Genomic DNA, 24439 nt, shown 5'->3' with positions numbered 1-24439 from the left:
TTCTAGAATTTCCTGTTTCGTATGTAAAACATATGCAAAGTATACGTATATGTTTTATATAAAGCATATATAAGATATGTATGGTTTACAGTTTATGGTTTTAATTAAAAAAAAAGTATCGACTATCGAAGGAGAAACTATCTAGAATTTACCTGTGGTTTCAGTGAATCTGAAATACTGGCAGGTGTCACCTGATCGAACGAGGTCCTCGAAGTCGATTCGACGTATTCAGAACCAAACGTACTAGAGATGTAATTAGTCTGGAAAATTATGTTGTAATGCGTAAATTATAAATTCATATTCATTAGTAAATCGTGTTTTTAGATGTGATTCGACACTTCTGATTCATGACACGTTGATATTGTGAGCATTGTATAGCAAGGATTATTTTAACGTTCATATTTATCATCATTAACATAGATTAACATAGATAGAATAGATAAAGAAGTAGAACATATTAGGAATCAATATTAATATTAACCAACATACCAGTAAATAAAGTCTAACTTTCCCTCATCGATAACAACAAAAATCTTTCTGTTACTTGTAATTATTACTTGTAACCAAAACCACTTTACTCAAAATAATAATTATTAATCCTACATGTTTTTTTTCATTGGTTATCACTGGTTTTAAATAACTCCCTCTATCTAAATAATTACAAATAAGTCATACCTGTGGTTGCTCGGTGACGAATGGACTTGAAGTGCTCGTTCCAAACGGCCTGGGTTTAATAGAATACGTCGACGATCCTCCGAACACCGAAGAAGGCGTCGTGCTGGAAACATAACCGTTCTGCCCTCCACGTTGAGAGGTTCTCGTTCCAAAATCGAACTGACTCTGACTAAACGTATTTCCATCTTGAATATTTCCCCTAAATTTATCGTGATTCACTGTCGCAGGCCCAGGCGTCGACGACACAAGAGTCTTATACCCAGTGTCAACTGCCGTCTGAACCGTGGATATTATAATCGGAATTTTCGACGATTCGAAACTAGTGGCCTTATAACTGTCCAACGATCCAGTTGTGTAACCCGCGGGTGTAACAGTTGAAATTGATTCACGTGTGAAGCCAGACGGAACTTTCCCTTGGTAGTCTCCGCCTGTGGGTCCATTGAAAGTGCTCACAACATCAGATGAACCCGTGAAACCACCGAATTTCGGTGACTTGTACATTTCAACGCTCAAGAATGGAGTCGGCGTCGTCACGGTAGGAACACTGCCTTGGGTTGGAGCAATGGGAATCCCCGCGGAAGATGTTACACCAGTTTGGAATGGAATACTTGGCGTGGGATACGAGTAGCCTGATTTCGACGGACCGAAGGTAATCTTAGAGGTATCGATATGATTTACATCCTGAGATTGCGTTGAGGTTTGTCCTGAATAAACCTGGATGTTGCTTTCAGTTGACGTCTTCGTGTAACCCGCCACGTTGCCTTCGAACGCCTTCGCGCCAATGTGGTCGGCATTAGTCGCAGGTCGAGGTTTCCCCGTGCTGATCACGTAGCTACCGTGACCACCCAAGGAAGCTGTCGTGATACCTGTTTTGGTAGATCCTGTTTTTGTGAATCCGGTTGGCACTTGTGTTCCGGGAATACCTGTGCTATGCCCTGGAGGGATGATCGAGTCTGGAGGGAAACCTCCACCTGGCCTGTAGTCTGGGATATCGTTTTCTGTGTACTTTGTAGTCACGTCTCCGTTATTGAATCTGATAGTACCTCGACCTCCGTTATCATGGTACTCGTTGGTCTTGTACCCGGTGTCGTGAGTCACGGGTACGCTGCCAATTCCTGTTCCGTAGGTGGAACCTGTGCTGAAGCCTCCTTGATGCGAGAATCCTGTAGAAATACCATGTCCAGTCGAGCCAATAATCGTTCCAGGTTGGACAGATCCACCAAGCGTCACTCCAGGTGCTGTTTGACCAGTTAGGACAATTCCAGGAGTTGAAGCTCCGTGTAGAACAGTTCCAGCATCAGGTGGTCCTGTCAGTAGGATTCCAGGGGCAGGTGTTCCATAGACTGAGGTTCCGTGACTGCTTGAACCAGTGTACACAGTCTTGACCCCTCCGCTAACTACGTAGCCTGGTGTACCAGTGACAGACGTGACGTATCCTGGATGACTGCTTCCAGTTACTATGGTGCCTTGATCGGAAGATCCTGAGATGACTGTGCCTTGAGTGTCTCCGTAAGTGATAACACTTCCTGGAGAAGAGTCTCCTGTTAAGATTGTTCCTTGAACGCTGTTTCCTGTTATGACAGCTCCAGCTCCAGGGGTTCCTGCTGTTCCATAGGTAACAGAAGGTGTACCGAACCCGTGGTACGTTATGCCTCCGATGGTAAGTGTATGACCTCCAACTAGAGTGGTATTTAAATCCCCAGGGCCTGGAGGTCCTTTGTAGCCACCTGGATATCCATTTGCACCGTGGTAGATAGTTGTGCCGGACGATGTACCTCCGTATCCCTTAGTTCCAGAATTGCCAAAGTACGTTGTCGATACTGATTGTCCAGGAAACACTGAACCGGTAGAAACACCATGAGTGGTAGAGTAACCGTTTGTATTATAGGACTGACCACCTGATTGCTGACTAGACCCTTGACAATCGAAGCTTCGACCACAATCGACGACTGGCCCGTCCGGTTTTGGTACGTAAATCGGTCCAGCTGTGAACAAAAATTTTAATTAATTATGTAACTTTCAATTACAGAGCTGTATAATCGTAAATTTACAAAGGAAATTTGGTACCCAGAAAATTTTGTTGTAATTGTGCATGCTATCTCTTTATTCCAATCAGTTTGTTATACCTATTGTAACTAACATTTCTAAGGAAATGTTTGTCTCTTAGATTTCCAAAGTAAATTTCTGTTTATTGCACCTAAAGTTTCGTCAACTTTAGTTTGAATAGCATACAAAAAAAGTATGGGTGAGCTTGTATTTATTTTAAACTCTTATAATTATTCATAACTCGTAATAGATGCAAATGCAGCCAAGAGTGTTTGACAGAGAATACTCACGTCTTTGTCCACCTCCACCTTTTACTCCTGAATCGCCATGACCTCCTGTCGAGTATCCTGGTCCCGTTGATTCTGAATATCCGCCAGTAGAAGTTTCTACGTAACTTGTTCCAGTTGATTCTGCATGGCCGCCACTAGTGGATCCTGCATAACCTCCAGTGTAACCCGATCCAGGAGAGCTTGGATGAACATTGCCCGATCCTGTATATACTCCAGGAGTCGATCCCGTATAACCTGTTCCAGCAGATCCAGGATGGACACCAGCTGATGATCCTGAGTATCCTCCACCCGTAGATCCTCCGTAGTCTTTAGTGCCAGATCCTGTGTAACTGGTTCCAGCGGATCCAGGATGAACACCAGCTGATGATCCTGAGTATCCTCCACCCGTAGATCCTCCGTAGTCTTTAGTGCCAGATCCTGTGTAACTGGTTCCAGCGGATCCAGGATGAACACCAGTCGATGATCCTGAATATCCTCCACCAGTAGATCCTGCGTAAGCACCACTGGACGATCCTGCATATCCTCCAGTGTAATCCGATCCGGAAAAGCTTCTATGGACATCACCCGTTGATCCTGCATATCCACCACCGCTAGATCCTCCTTGTCCTTTAGTTCCAGATCCTGTGTAACTGATTCCAGTCGATCCTGAATATCCCCCACCTGTAGATCCCGAATATCCTCCACCTGTGGATCCTCCGTGAATACCGATCGTAGAACCTGAATATCCTGATTCAGTTTCTTGACCAGGGAAATGGGATCCTGTGCCAGCTCCTCCACTATAAATTCCGTTTGATCCTGCATGCACAGTACCTCCTGTTCCTGCGTATCCTGAGCCCGTGGATACTTGACCGGTACCGGTTACTCCTGAATATTCGGTGCCTGCAGATCCTGCGTGACCTGAGCCTGTGTATATTTCATTCGTTGATCCAAAGTAGCCAGTATTCGCGGATCCTGTATATCCTGAACCAGTCGAACCTCCATGACTTCCAGCAATTGATCCTGATCCACTATAACCTCCAGAAACAGTTCCATGTTGACCACCAGTGCCTATGTGTCCTCCTGTCGTTGTTCCAGAATATCCACTTCCAGTTGACCCAGAGTACCCGGTTGATCCCGATCCACTGTAACCTCCAGAAACAATTCCATGCTGTCCACCAGTGCCTATATGTCCTCCTGTCGTTGTTCCAGAATATCCACTTCCAGTTGATCCGGAATATCCAGTTGATCCTGATCCACTGTAACCTCCAGAAACAGTTCCATGCTGACCACCAATACCTATTGTTCCAGAATATCCACTGCCAGTTGATCCCGAATATCCAGTTGATCCTGATCCACTGTATCCTCCAAGGCCAACTCCATGTTGACCACCAGTGCTTACATGACCTCCCTTTGTTGTTCCAGAATATCCACTTCCAGTTGACCCAGAGTATCCAGTTGATCCTGATCCACTATACCCTCCAGGAACACTTCCATGCTGACCACCGGTGCCTATGTTACTTCCTGAAGTCGATCCCGATCCACTGTATCCTCCAAGGCCAACTCCATGTTGACCACCAGTGCTTACATGACCTCCTGTCGTTGTTCCAGAATATCCATTGCCAGATGATCCGGAGTATCCAGTTGATCCTGATCCTGATCCACTGTATCCTCCAAGACCAGTTCCATGTTGACCTCCAGTTCCTGTATGACTTCCCGCTGTTGATCCAGAATATCCACCACCACCTGTTCCAGAGTATCCAGTCGACCCCTGATCAAACGATCCATGACCTCCAACGTTAGATCCATCGTATCCAACGCCAGCTGCTCCAGAAAACCCAGAATGACCCGAATATACTCCAGTCGCTCCAGTATTGGAATAACCAACACCAACTGTCGTGCCAGTGTACACTCCGTTTTGGAATCCTGTTGTACCTCCATGTCCTTGAGGCAACGCTCCAGTAAAGTAACCACCAGTGCCAACGCTAGATTGGCCACCGGAATAGTCGTATTCTGGTCTTGTATAACCACTATCAGAGTAACCTCTCACTAACCAAGGCCACTCGCAAACAAACTTCTCTTCGTCGAAGATCAATCCGAATGGACAACGGAATTCGTATGCCATCATTTGGGGGCCTCCTACAATTATAATTTTGAATTATTTTAGAAAAATGGTTGGCATTAAATTAAAGGAGTACTCTCTTTTTTACCAGTTTCGAGTTTTACCAATTTTGTTTGCATCCAAAGTCTAAAGAAATCTACTTTTTTATATAGTAACAAGAGAGTACCCCGTTACGAGTTTATGAATTGAGAGACAAGAACCTAAATCGATGCAGGCGAAGAACCAACGAGGATTTTGAGGATCCGCATAGTAACCAGGCTTGGATGGACATTCGAATCTTACTCGAGCTACAGGTGCGATTTCACTGCTTCCAGGACACGGGGATCCTTGTGGCAGTGATCCTGGCCAAACGCAAACTTCTGTGCTCTCGTCGAAGGACAAACCCGCTGGACAGTCGAACTCGAAGACCGAATAGTCTTCTACTTCTTGATTAAATTTAACGCAACGGTAAAATCTGTGAAAGAAGACAAATTGTAAATGCTGAATAGTGTCCAATAAAGAATGCTATATTTAATTGATTAATAATTTGATTGTAAGTACCTGTTACAACTCTTAGGATGAACGAAGTAGCCTTGTCTTGAGCAAGTGAACTCAGTTTGAGTGTTCTCGCGGGCTACTCGAATATGTCCTTCGGTGTCGACTACGCGAACAACTCGAAATTCGGATGATTTGACTTTAGTCGGATAAGTGAGTTGAGTTTGCTGCAATTTGAAACAAATTTATAATAAATATAAGAATCGAATCATTAAAGTAAGTAAAAGATCCGATTATTTCAATATTTCAACATACTGTCTAAAAATAGTTTTATGTTTAATTTTGCTAGTTTAAAAAATCTGAGCACTTGTTAGAATTGAATACGTATCGCCATCTATCGACACACACTGCCCGTTCAAGACTATAGTGACAGGTAGCGTACCGACGGATATTTAAATTCTATAATTTCGAAATAAAAACGATAAAATTAAAAAGCAATCGAACTCTAATGTGAACAATATTAAAAACGAATAAAATGCCGTTGGATAGGTAGCAGTATTTTTTTTCAGGATATAAGCCACTAAAAAGGATACCGTACTTAACGATTGATGTTAACTTTCGAATAAGAACTATCGTTATCATCAGTATTTTTATTTACATGTAAATCGTCTTCCAAAGCATTCAGAACAGCAGCTCTTGATTTTCTCTTAAAATCTGTGAACGAGTGATGAATTTCATGCGTAAGCGGCTTGCCGCACTTAGTTTCAAAGTCGTTCTGCACGTCTCGTATTGCAAGTCCTGGCAAGTTCCGGAGCAGAGCATATTTTCCCTAAAATCAAGAAATCGTTATTTTTTTGCTAAACACAATTTTATAATAAAGGCAGATGTACGATGACCACGTACTTTTATTGCAATGGAAATTTTATCCTCGAAGGCGATCCAGGTTTTATTCTTGAAGGCATATGGGGCAGTTAAGTCTTCGTCCCTTTCAATCGTCCATTCGCCTTTGCTCATCGAATCGCATAGCTAAAAACAGAAAACGAAATCAATAATCAAGTATAACCTTCTTAATACATTAGAGCCGATATGTCGTCTTTTAATTTTTAATGCAATTATAGTAGCTATACAATGTATTAATTTCGATAAAATATATTTCTTTAGCAAGGCCTATTTGTGTTGAACAGGTATAAAAACTTAATAATAATAATATATATCCTACATAATATATTTTATACCTATTATGAACTTTTCATTTATGTTATTTTATTAGAAACTAACTATTTTCATTTTCTCAAAAATATGATAATGTCTATGCAGTAAGGAGAATTCTAGAAAAAATACGTTTTAGTTTCGGTGTTGGTACAAACTTTAATTCACCGAAAATATTCTTTCTCGTTTTCTTTTATAAAACTACATACACTTTACAATCAAATAAAAGATAAACAGAAAAGTAAACTACGTCACTTTTAAAAGATGTCTTCTAAAATGCATACTAGCTCTCACACTAATTACTCTAATCACACGTCATAGTCATCATATTCGATTCACATGTCATTGAAGTTCTGTAAGGCTAAGGTTGACTTCACACCTGTTTCTGATCAATGATAACCGGCTGCCTCTCCACAGTCGACGACCTTGGAGTATTGTCATCTTCATCCTTCAAACTAAACTTGTAGGCACTGGCTGGTACCGACACCAGGATCTTTCGTTTAGGCGCTCCCAATCCGCTGATCAAGTCGATCAGGCTATCCGTGTTGAACATGTCGAAGAGTCCCATCAATCGTGACGGATGAAACGTGTGATAGTCCTCGTCATCCTCCACCAAGTAATGCGTCGGGACCGTGAATAGATCCACGTATCTGATGACAAATATGAACGTCTAAATATATTTGTATTAACGCATGTTTACGGATACGAACAAAATAACCGCCACCGTAATGAATTCCATGAATCATTGTTGAAAATAGGCGATACGAGAACTGGGAGCAACGTAATCATCGCATGGGACGTGTTGCTTGTCTCATAAAAACGATTACGATTGTTATAAACCGTCCATTTGATACCGTATTCGGAACAGTGTCGATCGTATATCAAGAACTGCCTCGAGTACACTAAATTCATCCATATTCAACGAAATATGCCGAGTATGGCTGATCCATAATGCGAATCACGTACTGACTTTGGCTAGAATTTACTCTTGACTCACTTTGCTAGCTTCAAATCGTCACTATGACCTATATAAGTGTATAAACTTAAGAAACGTGATAGAACCTAAATTATTTTTAGGTCAAGTACAGTACAACAGCAACTGATAAATTATGAATTGAAGGTGGAATTAAATGAATTAGTTTTCTCAAACTTTCTATTCCTTGATTATGAGTCATACTTAATTGAACTATTCGTAAAGGAAATCAACATCCTTGCCATCCTATGCCATCCTTGTTTCTTAGAACTACTTACTCTACCTCTTAAAGGTATCGATCATGTGTTCAGTGCAATACGAATTTATTTTTATCAAATAAAATTGCATGCATTTGATAAAAAAATTCTAATTAAAGTTTACATTCGGAAATGTTTCTGTTCCATACAAATTTTCGGTAGAATGAATACTAATCGAAATATTCGCGCAGACTTCCTCATCGTTAACATTCTACAAGGATGAGTGATAGAAAAGATGATGGAGTACTTCAATCACAAAATGCGCTATATCTCTCTAACTGTTGCGTCTACGTCAAAATCGTAAATAATAAAAGTGATTGCAAATTAAATTTGGAAATGTTTGTGGCCTATACAAATTTTCGATAGAATGAATAGTAACAGAAATATCAACACATGAATACTCCACGAGGATGAGTAATAGCTCAGCCGTCCCTCGGAAGATAAAATAAAAAATGTTGCATGCCAGGAAGCGTTAAAATAATTTCTGCAATCTTTGCACAATCACTTGATGTAGTTCGTTTACTCTTGTCAGACACTCGGATGACACCTCTCGTTCTCGTTCGCATTCCTGCCAGCATCACTCGTACTCTCATCCATATTCAACGTAAAATTCCAAACCGTTCTACGACAGTTTGCGAATGATCCACTAATTGTAAAGGCGCGTCAATCCGCGGACAATCGTTTAGTCAACTGGTGCATCAGATTATTACGGCACTCCTGACGCGGACTACCGACTTTACATCTGGCACAAGGTTAGGCAGATACACCGAACATAGATGAGTAGTTTTTACTGAATCTGTTCTCACTTACTCCCTTGGTCAATAATTCATGAGACAGTTGAGCCGACGATGCATTGACGTTTCTATTGAAACCTTAACGGTTTCGCAAGCATTCAATGTTGCTCTATTGATATTTTGTGAAAAGTCCTATTGGCAGCAAGGATCGAGTTCCCAGAAAATTTCAATTTACGCGTTCGAATTTGTCTTTATGTTTTATGCATTACTTGACCCAACATTTTCTTTTAAGAAACATTTTTTTTTTGTAGTGAAATTTTTCTTTTGGTGAACACGTCAATTCTTACAACTTAGGTTGTTGGGAAATTTCGTTTTAACGTTTCACAATTTTACTTGGCAACCAAACTATTCGCCCCATATAACTTGTCCATTTGAACCAAGTAACTTTTGTAATAATTTTTGTTTGATCTCATGAGATATTTAATCATCCCGATTTCAGCGAAACACCCTCTATATTATATATACATATAATTGTAAAAGGTATGTATGTTAATGTACATATTAATATTAACACATATTTATCAAGAACCATAACTCCAGTAAAAGAATCAATCGAATTCTTACTTCGAGAGTTCCTTCAAGTCAAACTGCTTCGCCAGATCTTCCGGTTTCGTTGGCAAAACCAAAAAGATCCTCTTGTCGTATGATTTCCTCACGAATTCGTCTCTCAAGCCCTTCACGAAGTGGACCAAACGTTCTTTCGAACCTGCTGTCATGTTTAATTCTACTCCATCGACCTGCACGCATGAAGAAACGTTGTCGAATTACAGACTACTAGATTTGATTATTTAAGTTGTTATAGAAATGTAAATTACCTCTTTCAAAATTCCCATCAGACGAGCGATGATCTCCTGACGGACTGTGCCGGAAGTTCTGAGCGTATTCCCAGAGTCATCCACGGAAATCACGAACTGAAGAGGTGGATTGATCCCTTTCAAGGATTTTTGAAAGCTCTCGAAACCTACAAAATATTTATTAGAATGTTAGCTATAATTTATGAAAACAGAAAACTCGATTAGTTACGTATTGATAGAATTAAATATTCAGGTTTAACGCTCCTATGAACAATCGCTGTATCTTCTTATTTATCTCGTGTCTACAACGTTCTCACATCTACGTCTCGTGTAATTACATAAGAACCGCTATAAAACTGAAACACGTGGTAAATGTACATTTTTATCGCAGCACACAATAACGTTCGCAATTTCTTCGGTAATAATGGGTACCATAATTTCACATCTTAGTGTTCTTAATTTTGTTTATAAGAGAGCTCTGCGTTTCGTACGTGGGCCACTTAGAATCGGTAGAATTTTTACGCGCTTCCTGGAGCTGTATTTTTATCTTAATTGTGTAGTAAATTTCTCGATAACCAACGGTCACTGGTAAAAAAAAAAAAAAAGAAAGAATGGCTGTAAGAGGTTCCGCCTTCCATTCTACGTGATTGTCAATCTCGAACACGACACACGATGCCGTTTGGTGAAACGAAATCACAGTCTTCGTGCAATTAATCACAGACTTTCGCGCACTCTCCTAATTGGCCTTGATCTCTACTAAAAATAACAAATTGTCTTTTCCATGAATTGGTATTGTTACTATATTCAATGAAAACAACTCAATTGGAACACAATGAAACTTTATTGCCTGGAATATTAGTTGCATGGTTTAAATAATGTGTATAAAAGTGCAAACGATCTATTTCTTTACAAAATTTGAAATTCATTATATTAATCATTGAATTGCCATAAATTACGATTATAAATAGCAATACATTTTTCAGTAAAATTATAATTTCAATGGGAGTCAAATAATGATCTGATTGCACGATGGATTACATTACACTCGACTTTCTTTCGAAGTTACGGTTGCGAATTACGGTCTATACGAAAACTGGTTTGACAAAAACTCCACCTTTTACGACCAGTTGCTTCTTTCATGCAAACGTTCCCATAATTTCGTCCAGGAGCAATTATGTTTATCCTTGAATTTATCGTATGACATTTAATGTTTAAAGTCGAATAAATATTTACGTCTCTGTTCGCAATTCTTTTAATAATTCTTTCGATTAGATTAAAATGTTTAATATATTCAAAATAAAAAAAATAAAAAAATATATTATAACAGCAGTATTTTAAGCAATGCCTCTAAATATTTAGTGAGAACGAAAGGGTCATGAAACATTTTATAATTGTACAAGTGCTTATCTGAGTTTCCTTTCAACCAACAATTTTACGTTCAGGTATATTTCTTCTCTCCGCCAACAAATTTCGACAGCCATTTTTGTTCATTCAATCTCCAGTTACGTAAAAAAACTTGTCGAACTTGTTATTACGTATAATCGCTGTCTTTAAACGTAAGGAATTGTCAGGATGGCGTGTTCTGTACTCATTATTATCAAGAGATCGTTCAAGCGAAGCATTTCGAATTGGAATCGAAAAACGCCACGGGTCCGTGCCAAAATCGTGCATGGGTGTGGCTAATGAAACGCGAAGACCGTTGAAAGTGGTTCCTACAGATGATCCAGATGTAACAAGTATCACTTTCCCTCGCGCGCGGCTAAATCATACTTAGCGAGTGTCCATTCTTTCTTGACCGAGATTTAATCTTGACATTGGGAACGGAATGTTTAAAACGGTAGCAGTTACGCAAGCAAAGGGAGATTATGGGGCAGATACCCAATAAAAGTATCGTATTGCCTCTTCCAAACAAAAGGATTAAAACAATGTTTAATATTTGGTGAGCATGAGAATTATATGCAAACGTATTAAACTTAAGTCGACACGTTCATGAAGAAACATTGCTTCGCTAAATATGAAACATTTTTACAGAAATTTCTTAAGCATTGTTTGTAGAAACAATGGTTTTTCATTTGTACGTGGTCGCTTTAAAAACGAAAAGAAATTTAATCATGATGGATTGGACATTTGCTGGAAGTTCTTGAAGAACTTGGACAAGAAATAGCAGTATTTTTCGAAGAGGAATTTCGATGATAAAAGTGTCATAATGTGGGGAGCTTTTTGTTCCCTCGGTGCTCTACTATTGTCGTTTTCACCGATCCGGATGAGTAGTGATGATTACCAACAAGTACTTTCTAATAATTTAATATTGTTTTTTCAACGTTTCGTCATGATAACAGCAGCGTTCAACGACACTCAGGATTATTCTTGGTAGAGAAAAAGATGGGTATTTCAAGATAGCTTTTTGGGCTAGTTGCAATATTGGCATTGCTAGTTTAGAAGGAACCTAGCAAAATGGAATAATCATAATTTTAACACTTATTAAGCGTCTATTAGCTTCACTACGATGGATATTCATTAAATAAAATAAACCTGATGAATCCCCACCACCGATTTGATAATAATTCTTAATAGAATTCGTCCTAGTAAATAATTTAAAAATAAAACTATTTCATTTATTTTAATCGCAAATATTCCACGTATAGTTTAAATAACAGTAGTCCATGTTAATATCATCCACTACTTTTTGTAAGACCTTGTTTGCTGAAAAAGACACCCACGACTGTTTCGGAACAATGAGAAATGAGAATTCATTTCTGAGTTGTTAATCTTGTAAAAAAGATTTATGCACACAGAGCAGACCATATAAAATTTTATAGGTCTCTGGGTTATGGACACTCAAGTCCACGGTAATATTTTTCAACGGAATAAAGACTGTTCGCTTCCAGAGGGCGTAAATACACGCCCTTCGTAATTGATTGTTCACTTTCAGTGGGCGTATATAAACTCCCTAAGTGACGGAAAAGAGAAAGAAGGTTAATTCTTAATAACAGATTGGTGGAACGGTCATCAATAATATTAACTTTAATTTAATTGTGATCAACGGAACAATTTATTATCAAACCTAACAGCGAAGAAAACACCGTTCAAATTATTCTATTATTAGTTTAATCCTAATCGTTATAGATACACGAGTCTTCGACGAAGAAATATTTCTTCTTGAAAACAAATATCATCCGAGTGCAATCATGCGTGGCAAGGAACGAGGGCAGGGAGAAAGAAGAACTATTTAGGAGCTCGTTTTCGCACGATTATGTCAGAAATGCGGTTTAAGCTGGCGCTTCTGTCCTAATTTTTCTTGTAACACGAGTTTTCCCCTCTTTTTACTTTCCAATCTGTATACAAGGAAAGTACTGTAATCTAGCAAAATTTCGACAACATTTTTATCTCTCAAAAATACGTTTCAAGATGTCTTGATCAGACTTTAATTATTTAAATTAAAAAACGCATACTTTCTGAGTATGAGTATGTTTGATAACAAGATTACGTTTAAAACTTTGACTCCTAAAAAACAACTTTTAATTTATTTAACATGTTTCAACACTTAAGCTTGAATCTACTTTGGTAATTATGATATTTATTTGTAAATTACTTTACATTTATCCTCCTTACGTTAATCTTCTTCCTTTTTTCAGTTGATTTACGTTAAATGAATTCTATCAATTTTTCATACCAAATTTGAACATGATGTGTCAGAAAGTATTATGACGCATTCGTTTCTGTTTATTTCCACGGTGCAGTGAACATCGAATTTTACACTTGACGTATAATCTGTTGGGTTGGTATAATCTCTCTTTTATGCAGAATGAATTGATTTCGACGGTTTCGCAATCTTTTCGGGCTGTTTATAAGGGGAAACTTTTTTTTTTTCTTGCACAACAAGTAACTTTAATGACAACCCAAGATCTGGCACGTCCATTGCAATTATCCGACACAGAAACTGTTGAGATTTATGATGGTGAAATGCGTAGGTTGTTGTCAGCTTGAATCTTCAAACATGACGCGATAGATTTATGAAACGAAAAGTGTGATATAAACATATATAGATCTGCGACACACCTCCGATTGTTAATCGAAATATTTAAGAGTCGTTAAGACTATCGATGAAACTTGGTGACAAACTCAAAATGTCGCTGAAACTTGCTTGACATGATTAATTAAAACAGCGACGACCGGCCGTTAATCGCGATGTTAAAGATAGTTTTCACGTCTGGAAGGTAATGACATAATTACGCGTAGTCGGTGACATAGTAAGCGGGTGCAATAATTGTTGTGGACAATTTCAAACGATAGCAAACTTGAAACGGCAATGTCATTTGCTAACGTCTATTAAAACATGATGATCAGCGTGTAGAATTGAAGTAATAGGGTCAGGTGAATAATAAGTGAATAATGAGTTTCTAAGAGTAGTATTTGCTCACGTATAAATTATACATTTCGGGTCTCGACAAGTTGTTATATTTTATCCAAGAAACAAAATGAAAATGTTAATTAACGTGCTATCGACACGAATGACTTTTATCAGAATGACAGTTAAGCCTTATAACTTTCTTCAATACTTACAAATTGTTGAATTAGAATTTTTGTAGTAAATTTCACATGAAATTTTTTAGATGGTTTCTCAATCAGTCATATTATACAATTGAAAATTCTGATAATATTATTTAGAAGTTCAACGACGAAAAGTGGAATTCAATTACTCAGGTCAAAAAAAGGATGATTGTAAGAATATACGTTTATTGTGGTTATGTCTCGATATCCTGTTACAAGTTCAAGGATGTGGTTGCATCTCTATAAGTGTGTTGTTTATGTAATCGTGAAAAATCTAATCTCTTACATCTTACAACATTCTCGTAATTTGCGATGTTATTACTATCACCAGTGACAATCTTTAATGACGGTGAAAATGATAATATCGAATTTTACAAATATTGCATACAATACGATAAGTAAAGACATACTCTAAAATATCATGACAATTATTATTAAGCAATATTTGCAGTTATTTAAAAATTATTTATAGTAAATTGGAAACGATCGAGATAGTTTTCAAAGAAGTATGATACCCTTGCATTATACTACTTTCCAGTAATACAAACCTTGCTTTCGTTCACGCGTCAGTTTGATTAGTGGTTTCTCGCAATTACCATTAACAAGCAGTTCCTACTGCTAATAGTATCTTAGAAATCAAACGAGTTAATGATCCAGATAACTTGCATGAAGGTCATGAGGTGAATATACTCTACCATAACACTTCATTCTTATATCCACGCTAATCAAATTTCAACAATACTTATTATAGATTGATTGCTCAATAAAACTTTATATTTGTCACTATCTTCGTCTTTAGAAACATTATAACTTCACTATAATGTTTTCAATCGTAATTTCAGTCCTTTTTAGTAAATCACATACTCATCTGTAACAGTATTATTGCACACAAATTATATATAAAATACTAACATTCGATGGAATCAACAAAGTAATGCAAGCATCCTTCATGGAACTTTAATGAATGCAGATGCAACTACCGCATCAATTATTAAATACATAATTCAGTCACGGAATTGATTGATACTCTTCAATTTTGTAACAGTATGTTTCCAGGAATTCTAATTACAATTTTCCGGTTATTCTATAATTATATTCCCGTACATCCGATCACGACGAATTAGAAATCAGCTGACATAATCGCCTAGCTTCGATCGTCGCGATTATCGCGAATTGTTTATTAAACGAACGCCGCTTTGCGTCAAAATTAACGCATTAGGCTTCCTTGCGTACGTTTACCGATAATCGTTGCGCGATGAATTATGGCGTGGACTTACCAGAAGTCGAGAGATTTCGCACGTCATATCCTTGATGTACCAGCGTGGTGCATCTGCAGATTGTATTCGTCAGCTGTTCGACGTCGGAAACGGAAGTGTAACATACGACTTCTCGCCCCGGAGACGTCTTTTGCTTTGGGCATTCTGAAATTAAATAAATATATTTGTTATTTTAAGAAAATCATGCGAGGTGCTCTACAAGGTGCTTTTAAATATAAACTAACACATTATAAAGTATGAAACAAATTTTATCACGGAGTCGAGAAAAGTAAAAATTATTTTCATTATTTTAACACAAGAAAAATATTATTTGAATTGCAATACATTTAGGTGTCAAAGAATTTGCAAATTTGTTAACAGACATTACTAATTTCTACAAAAATCTCTTACACAGATATAAATTACACCATGAGATTTATTATTTTAAGAAGTTAATTATTCTGTAGTAGAGAATCTTAAAGTCCAACAGTGTATAGAACATCTGAAGATATCAACAGTAGTATAGAATTCGTGCTTCGAGATAAACCGAAGCAACAAAACCATACGCAAAACAGTACCTCGATTATCTTTGCATTGCCGACAATAGTTGCATAACTCGGCTATCTTTTGATATCAATTTTACGGTTCTGTGAATGGACACGCTCGAAGCAAATTTACTGCTCAGAAGCCGAGTGAAAATAACGGTACCGATCTGTAATTTTCTGTGTCCCTGAGACGAAACGTTACAAAAACGAGCCAAAAATTAGCAGCTTCGAATAACCGTTTGTTATGTATGTACATTGATTGAACGTTGCCGTTGACATCATCCTTCGTACGCCTTGCAACCGTTGCTATAATAATCGTTTACATAGCCGTCGCAGCCTTGCCATTCTCCGACAAGAAAAAGAAGAATCATGCAGGAGATGCTCTGCAGAAGCAAACAACTAATGGATCAGGGTGCGATTTTTATAAACAATAAATTTTTAATTAGTCGTCGAGGATATGCTCGACAACAATGGGGACAGAAACCTCATGGTGAAGAGCGTATATCTATTGTAAGGTAACAATTGTCTAACGATAGACTCGAGCAAAATGCACTTCAGATGAATGCAGAGATGAGCAACATTATATTCGAATAATGGATAACGAATAAAACGAATATAATTTTTATTTAACGAGCAATGAATGAGTAGTTGTTTATTTTTCATTTGTTATTTCGAATTTGTATTTATGTATGAATTTCGGTTAGCTGGGACTGGATGAAAAGAATTTCACGAATTCTATTCCATTATTAAATGACGAATAAAACGTATAGAAATTTATCCATGACGATTAGTTATTCACTAATAGTTTAATCGATTCAATAATTAATGTTATATGTATTCATTGTAAAATGGATTGCTTCAGTTACAATTATAATTTTTATTTAACGAGTAATAGATAATTAATTGTTTATCTTTCATTCGTTATTCGAAATCTTAATTTGGATAAGAATTCTACTCATGCCTGGCTGAACCAAAAAAACAGTTTTGCGAATGATCTATATTTATCGAACTTCATCATTGGCGGTATAAACACATGGAAATTAGAGACTAAATGTTAGTGTGGACGCGATTGTTAAATAATGATGTCAGGTAGCTAATTCATCTGTTAATACAATCCTTTCCTCCACAATTTAGAATATACTTTTTCACATGTACATGTATCGAAGCACATACGAGACCGTACAATTAGTTATACATAATTTATATTAATAAATAATCAAACACGATTAGCTAAAAACAAGTATAAATTACTAATTTTGCTATGATTTTATCTTTACATGCGATGGACAAATATGTAGATATCACCTACTCCTAATGAATAGTACCGATGTCTATTAATCACTCCAGTCCTAGATTTCTTTCTCATTGGGTAAGAGAAATATTAAATATGATTGCAAATAACAAGTGTAGTTTACGATTACTGATCAATGTGACAATAGTGAGTGATTATTAGAAAAGTAACCACCAATTAATCACTAACTCTGAATATATGTAGTATACATGACCTTCGGGACTAATTTTAATTTCGAAATAAATAATTAACACTTCTGCGTTTACTTATTTTCAAATAAAATTATGAGAATCGATACATGAAAATATAACGTTTAAGAATAATATAATAATTTCTTAGTCGAAGGAAATGTTCCACGCAACAAAATTCCCAAAGATCCCCTCATTTTCGCTTGCCCTAGGTGCACGAAGTCCCTCAATCGAGGACCGAACTTTCTTTCTCCTTGGAATATCGATGCACCGCCCGAGAGTGGAATGTCTTCTTCGAATTTTTGCACGTGTGGTGGCCGAAGATCGACCAGGTTTAATGACGTAAATGGTACCGTCCTTGCTCGCGTGGATCGTTGCTCCAGTTGCCGGTTGCGCAATCTAACCTTAGAGGAGAAGACGGTCCCGATACGAGTTAAACGATCGTGAAAGCGCGTGAATCGAGAAGAAGATCAAGGAGTGATAAGTCTCTGGATACTTAACAAGGATTTTCTTTCGATTTAACGACGAAATTAGCGCTCACGTCATACCCATTCCGTAGGTGTTAACAACCGTATGACTCTTTGTAGAAAATAAATGGATATTTTCTTGTAACGTGGGATACCAATCGTCATTGAATTGTATTTGTTTTGGATCGTATCTTTTACGAATCATCCAGGTAAAGAAAATGTAACTTTTTATTTCAGAATTCTTATCTTGATAATAATGACGAATAAAAATAAACACTTTGTATGTATTACACGTTGAATAAAAATTCTAGAATACAGTGTTTTGTACCGAACAAATGAACGTGTAACTGTTTGGTTAAGTAAATTTCGAAATAAATAAAAAATCAAATAGATAAATAATTCTGACTATTTATGATCTTTGGACCTCTTCAAAGATTCGAAGAATTGATTAAAGAAAAGTTAATTGATTATTCCATGTGTATCTCTACTATATACGATATTTAGAATTATTTACACAAACTGATCCCAAATATTAAAATAAAACTAACAGACTAAATTGTTATTTTATTAATTTTTAAATGATGCTTTGTCGATGTTTCAAAAGACCAAATAAAAAGTGTTCATGATGTAACAGTCGACTTAGTTACTGAACTGTAAAATTTGCCGAACCGTACAATCTTGACGTAATAGCCGCGAGGATTAACTTCCGTCTGCAGTTTTTAATTTTTACTACCTAATCAACACCTCCAATTCTCAGAAAATTCGAAAACGTTGCATCAAAATGAATCTTAAAGTTAGTTTTCTGGTAGTTAGGACAACTGAGAATTTCAATGCAAAATGGTTAAAGAAGATTCTGTGAGAAATTTGTATACATGTATTTGCGATAATACTAATAAATGCTCATTTTATTATTTTAATAATGAATTTGATAAAATTTTCCTATTAACCACAGCATTCAATAAAACACTCTGTGCAATGAAAATGGTTATATAGATGTCAATACATTTCATAAAAAGTTCCAGCATACTACGTGAATTATTGTTGAATGATTTGTAATGATTAATTTCGTCGAAGCCTTGCGAGGTGCTGTCGTGATTTTTCAACCGCGATTATAAGCGTTAAACAAGCGTGTTCTACGTGCCACGCAACTCTTCATTAGACGTTCGCCATTCATCACCCTCATTCATAAGTCAAACGGTGTTTCTTTGAACCTGACAGAAGCGTATCAGATGCTACTCTTACTCCTTGCACAACGCGTTTACTCTAAACCGCAGACTAATTTAAATTCCCCCTGAAACGGTACGTAAGAAAGTAATGATTCCGTTTAGTAGCTTTTAAAATCTAGATAATGTTTGATACCATCAGGCCAACTATACGTTGTGACGTGTGTGGACATTAAGATTATTATTTGATAAAAAATAGTTGAAATGAAAATAGAAATTAGTTTTTATGCTTGTAAACCGTTTATTGCGCTGTAACAAATATTATGCTTTTTGTTCTTTGATAATGAATTGACATGTTTTTTACTTATCTAGGTTATCTTCAAGTATATAGAAATTATTTATAATTTTCAAATGACAAGTATAATATAAAGATTCAAATTTATAAGTGTATCATATAACATGTAATCTTAAATGTCTATATATATATTTCTATATAATCTGTTTTCACTTGTATGTAAGTTTGAATTATTGATTATAAGTCACTGTTGATTTAAAAATGATAAATGATCCATACTGATAAGTGATCTATGTTTCACTTTTTTCATGAGAAATAGTAGTAATAAATATTATGTCAATTATCAAAAATTCACCTACATATTGTAATTCTTTAATTCAATTAAAATTCATTGAACCTTGAATAACTTGAGTACACCTTGAGTACACCAGAAGTATATATAAATCCTAAAGATTAAAACAAACAAAAGAGAACAAATGGGAATAGATAACACTCATAGATACAGAAATGTCACATAACAGTTAAATTAAAGTGACAGTTACCTACAAATAAAAACACTCGTTAGAAACTACAGGAAAAGTATATTTCTTAACGTTTCTCACCGAGATTCTGTTCTAGATATAAAATCTCATTACGCACTTAAACTTTCAACTACTGCGCCCGAGTACTCCAGTTACTCTAGATTCTTAAATAAAAAATCAACTGTTCGACTTACATAAATAATTCTGTAAGATTTCGAGTTAACATTAGTTGAAGAGTTCATGAAGAGCTCTTTTTTTATAATTCTTTAATAAATTGTTTTTATCTGTTCCTTTGGTAAAGTTATTTGAAACATTTATATTCTTTTAAGTTAATTCTAATCGATTTTTTACATTGTCAACTTGTCATTCTTTAGTTTGTGTAAATACAAGCTTGCCTATGAATAAATAAACTATTCTATTAACCTTTTCATGCTACCATCACAATATAGCATTTATTTCTATCTCAAAATTGTTTAATAGCAATTACTTATCATTGTATTAAAATGTCGCAGCCAATTTGCTACAAATCGTCTGTCAAACTTAATTTACAGTCGTCGAAAAGAAAGTACACAGTCGATTTCATAATAACAATATAAATTCTCGACAATTTACCTTGAAATCGAATAAAAACGATACCATGTACACGAAGGGGTTGAAAAGAAATATCACAGAAGAAATCACAGAACTCTACCTCGTCAGTAATTCCACCCATTCTCCAAAAATGAGCTATTCACTGTACAAATCGATTAACTCCGCTTTTTGAAATATCTTAAATTTAAATGTCAAAGCACTCAATATAGCCATAACTTATTATATTTATAATAACTTTCCCGAATAATAAAGATTGACACCATCAAACGACAAAATTAGTTTGGCTATTGAATAATAAATAATTAAATTAAATAAATTTTATTTCAGAGTCCTTTCCTTCGTAGTTCTCAACTTTTTGTTTTATGAAGTTAACCGATTCGTGCAACGAACGGCTCAAATATCAATCGAATATCAAACTCACGTAAACCGTAGCTCAGTCCTAGCAGTCCAAGTAGGACAGCCACGATGATCCTGTCGATCATCCCGTCGACGATCGCGTATCCCGTTGAGTTTCTAAGATCCGCTAGATGAATAGCAGCAGGTCCGACAGTGGTGGCCGAGGAAGTGACACTCCAGCCCCGAGATCGGCGCTCATCGAGATTAAAGAACGGATCGACGAGTGTGGTACTGTTGCCACTGGTAGCGAGAAGTTCCACCAATCTTCAGGCTAGGGAAAGCCTTCTTTCTCTCTCTCGGTCTCCGTGTGTCTGTCTTTCGTTTTGCCTCTCAGCCGAGTGGGAGATCAAAGGAGGCGAAGGATCCTTCGAGTTCGAGAGCGCGTTTCGCACTGAACCTTCGGAGGATTCGTGGTCTCTTAGTAAACCCTACCGATCGGATGGAAGCAACCGTGGAACGATGCTCGAGGGAGATGGAGTTACGGGACAGAAATCGAGGGGGAACGAGAGATCGGATAACACGGCCGTCGGACACCGCCGGATTACCGGATGCCGCGGGTGGGGTACACCCGGCTGGCCCAGATCGGGACACTTTCCGTGTTACGCGTATGCCACCAGGTTAAAAATAGGATGACTCGGTGCTCCTTCGCGATTAAACCGATGCGGCGAGCGTTAGGATTACTTAACGCCGATCCTTCGGCGCGTCTTTTTTCCGAACGCCGCGGAACGCACTCGGCGGCACACGCGTTGACTGTACCGTGTCAGCGGATCAAGGTGAACGCCGCAGACTGAAACGAGGTTCGATAGAAAAATTGCTAAGGAATATTTTTGGACGATGCCTGACTATTGACTGTACTGATTCTACCATTTAGTGGGGCTTGATTAGTGGCTCTTGCCGAAAAAAAGTTGTTTTCTTCGTAATTCTTAATCCTTCTCATTCCCGAGAAATTTAGTCTGCGGGTCGTAATGAGATTTTAGTGAATCGAGTGGATGGTAACAGGTACCTAAAGTTAACACTAAACCTACCGACGTTTATTTGTATTCACTTCTACCGTGTTCAATTAAATGACATATATATTTAGCTAGACACTTGATAAGAAAGATAAACATAATGAATTTGTTTCTAAATAAAACTGTTTGTGTTAGAATGAAATGACAATCTTTAAAATGGAACAGAACGTTTATGACACTTGCCATGGGATTATGTTTTCAATTAAAAAACAGATGATATAAATTTTTAAAAATAAAATCACTATATGTCAACTACATCAACATATATTACAAATTTATTTGGCATTTTATTATAATTCTATCTTTAAACTTTTCTGTGACTGGTCTTAAAGACACTTTTTTCAAGTGTATGCAAAGATATTTTACGCGATACTAAATTCAATAGTACATGAAACAATTGGATATAATTTATATATATTACATATAAGATCTGTACACAAAAGTTGGAGAACGGTCATTTGACCAGTCGTTGCAGGTTTAGTGTTAAGGATCATGTGATGTGGAGTGAAGGAAGAGATGATGAGATTTTAGTTAATTGAGTGGATAGATCTTTAGATAAAGTTTATATGCAGACATATTAGTCACCTCTCGTAATTCCTAATACATTACCGAGGTTGCGACATAATAGGTACTGGATTAAATGCAAATGAAAGGATCAAATTTAACTTTTCCACTTATGTTCGAGCCCTCATCATAAATTTCCATTAATTTATCAAGTTATAAATGTCAAATGGGAACGAGTAAGTACGTTCCACCTAAAGAATTGAAAGAGATGATGCTGTCTAAGCAAGAGCACTTATAAAATACTCCAAAAAGATAACACTACAAAAATATAGGTGAAGGTAAGTGACAGCCACGAGAATTAAACTCGTTCTCCTGACTGAAATCATTTCAACGATGTACTAACTGGAGACTCGTGAATCTAAATTTTGAACCTACGCTGGCGCTGTCGAACGAAAAGAAACGTTTCTGCGGCCTTTACGCACTTTTGCAGCCATCGTTTTCACTTTCGATAATCTCAAGCTTTGGTCTATGCTCCTGGTCAAGTTTCAAGGGCAGATCTCCTTTCTCCAATGGCCCTCCAACTCGCATTATTTTACACAAAGCCTACAAGTGTCCTGAGCGGTAATATTCAAAGAAAAGTTTTATTTTCAGATTGGAAAATGGCAAATATGCTTCTCGATTATGGATTCAGGAATTGAATAGTTAGTGATTGCATCGCTTTGAGGGGTTATACATATATATTTAGCTAGACACTTGGTAAGAAAGATAAACATAATGAATTTGTTTCTAAATAAAACTGTTTGTGTTAGAATGAAATGCCAATCTTTAAAATTGAACAGAACGTTTATGACACTTGCCATGGGATTATATTTTCAATTAAAAAACAGATGATATAAATTTTTTAAAATAAAATCACTATATGTCAACTACATCAACATATATTACAAATTTATTTGGCATTTTATTATAATTCTATCTTTAAACTTTTCTGCGAAACTTTTCGTCGACATACACGAATTAAAAAATTGAATAACTTTAAATAGTTTGCTTAAAAGAAATTCTTGTAATAGAGCTTCGTTTTTGAACAAACAATTACTTACAACCGTCAAATACGATTTTTCACTTGAATCATTCCGCACTGCGACGATCACGAAATTGCGTTGCAATGGGTACAAAAATCAACACTGTTTCACCCTGGACATAAGTGGAATATTATTCTAGTACACTCGATTGTTATTAATTTACATGTGTGTTTAGAATTAATTAGCGACGTTAGGTAGTGACAGCACAGCCTGACATATTCGACACATTCTCTGACACGGTGTTTACTTTGTCATTGATTCACTCTATCGTTTCACGAGATGAATGATCCCCTTACCATAGTCCCGGACGAGGGGTCGTCGTTAGAGAATTTTTTAATCTCAAGTTACGAATTTCCAGGTGAATCGAGATACCTTGCACGAAATACGGTCCAAGGCGTTGGAGAAGAAACGTTTCTCGATGATAGATGAGGAAGCATGTAGTATGATGATGATCCAATGCGAATGGTTGATGTTTTATGTCGTTGATCTACCCCTTTAGCACAATATTTTCGAAGACTATGATCGTACCTGGCTCGCGGCTGATCAGAAGCACGCGCTGCGGCCGACTGGTTCGTACTACCATAAGTAATTCGAATCCTCATTCTCATGATACCCTGCACGTGTTTACCCGTTTGTCCAGTGTCCAGGATAAATTCTATTAATGCTAGATTAATCACTAACGTATGCTAATCGATAATGGTCACCGTTGTATGCACTGATGCTGTGTTACGTCAGCGAACGTCTCGTACATTATCGTCACGTTAACGTTACTATGAATTTCAGTACGTTAAATTGTCTGTACGAGCAGATACGAAATGTTTCGACACTTGGGATTGGATTCTCTTTCCATTTGTTTAGAAATTATCATGGAAATACTTATTCTTAGTAGCATGAGAACCCTTTAGAAGTCAAACTGATCATCTCCGCCATAAATTTCTTGATTTAAAAAGAATATCAGAAAACAGTGAT

General features: G+C 36.9%; 1 protein-coding gene across 2 annotated transcripts in view; it reads right to left on the bottom strand.

The window, feature by feature from the left end:
* The window catches only part of LOC128873308 (hornerin-like), a 26307-nt gene extending 2264 nt beyond the window's left edge, over positions 1 to 24043 (bottom strand). The window contains exons 1-13 of one of the 2 annotated variants that reach the window (XM_054116797.1): positions 23999 to 24043; positions 20900 to 21271; positions 15439 to 15582; positions 9632 to 9777; positions 9381 to 9553; positions 7172 to 7442; positions 6487 to 6609; positions 6242 to 6412; positions 5650 to 5810; positions 5310 to 5563; positions 3012 to 5126; positions 676 to 2660; positions 153 to 260 (exon numbers count right to left, since the gene is read on the bottom strand). In XM_054116797.1, coding sequence (XP_053972772.1) covers positions 153 to 260; positions 676 to 2660; positions 3012 to 5126; positions 5310 to 5563; positions 5650 to 5810; positions 6242 to 6412; positions 6487 to 6609; positions 7172 to 7442; positions 9381 to 9553; positions 9632 to 9777; positions 15439 to 15582; positions 20900 to 20960 — 5712 coding nt within the window. In that variant the 5' untranslated portion in view covers positions 20961 to 21271; positions 23999 to 24043. Of the gene's footprint in view, positions 1 to 152; positions 261 to 675; positions 2661 to 3011; positions 5127 to 5309; positions 5564 to 5649; positions 5811 to 6241; positions 6413 to 6486; positions 6610 to 7171; positions 7443 to 9380; positions 9554 to 9631; positions 9778 to 15438; positions 15583 to 20899; positions 21272 to 23842; positions 23860 to 23998 lie in introns of those variants that run through there. The other variant, XM_054116798.1, reaches the window with a different exon arrangement.
* Between the last annotated feature and the right edge of the window lie 396 nt (positions 24044 to 24439).

Source organism: Hylaeus volcanicus, chromosome 3, assembly GCF_026283585.1.
Source record: "Hylaeus volcanicus isolate JK05 chromosome 3, UHH_iyHylVolc1.0_haploid, whole genome shotgun sequence".
Lineage (NCBI taxonomy): Eukaryota > Metazoa > Arthropoda > Insecta > Hymenoptera > Colletidae > Hylaeus > Hylaeus volcanicus.
This window is presented reverse-complemented; position numbering and strand designations above follow the sequence as displayed.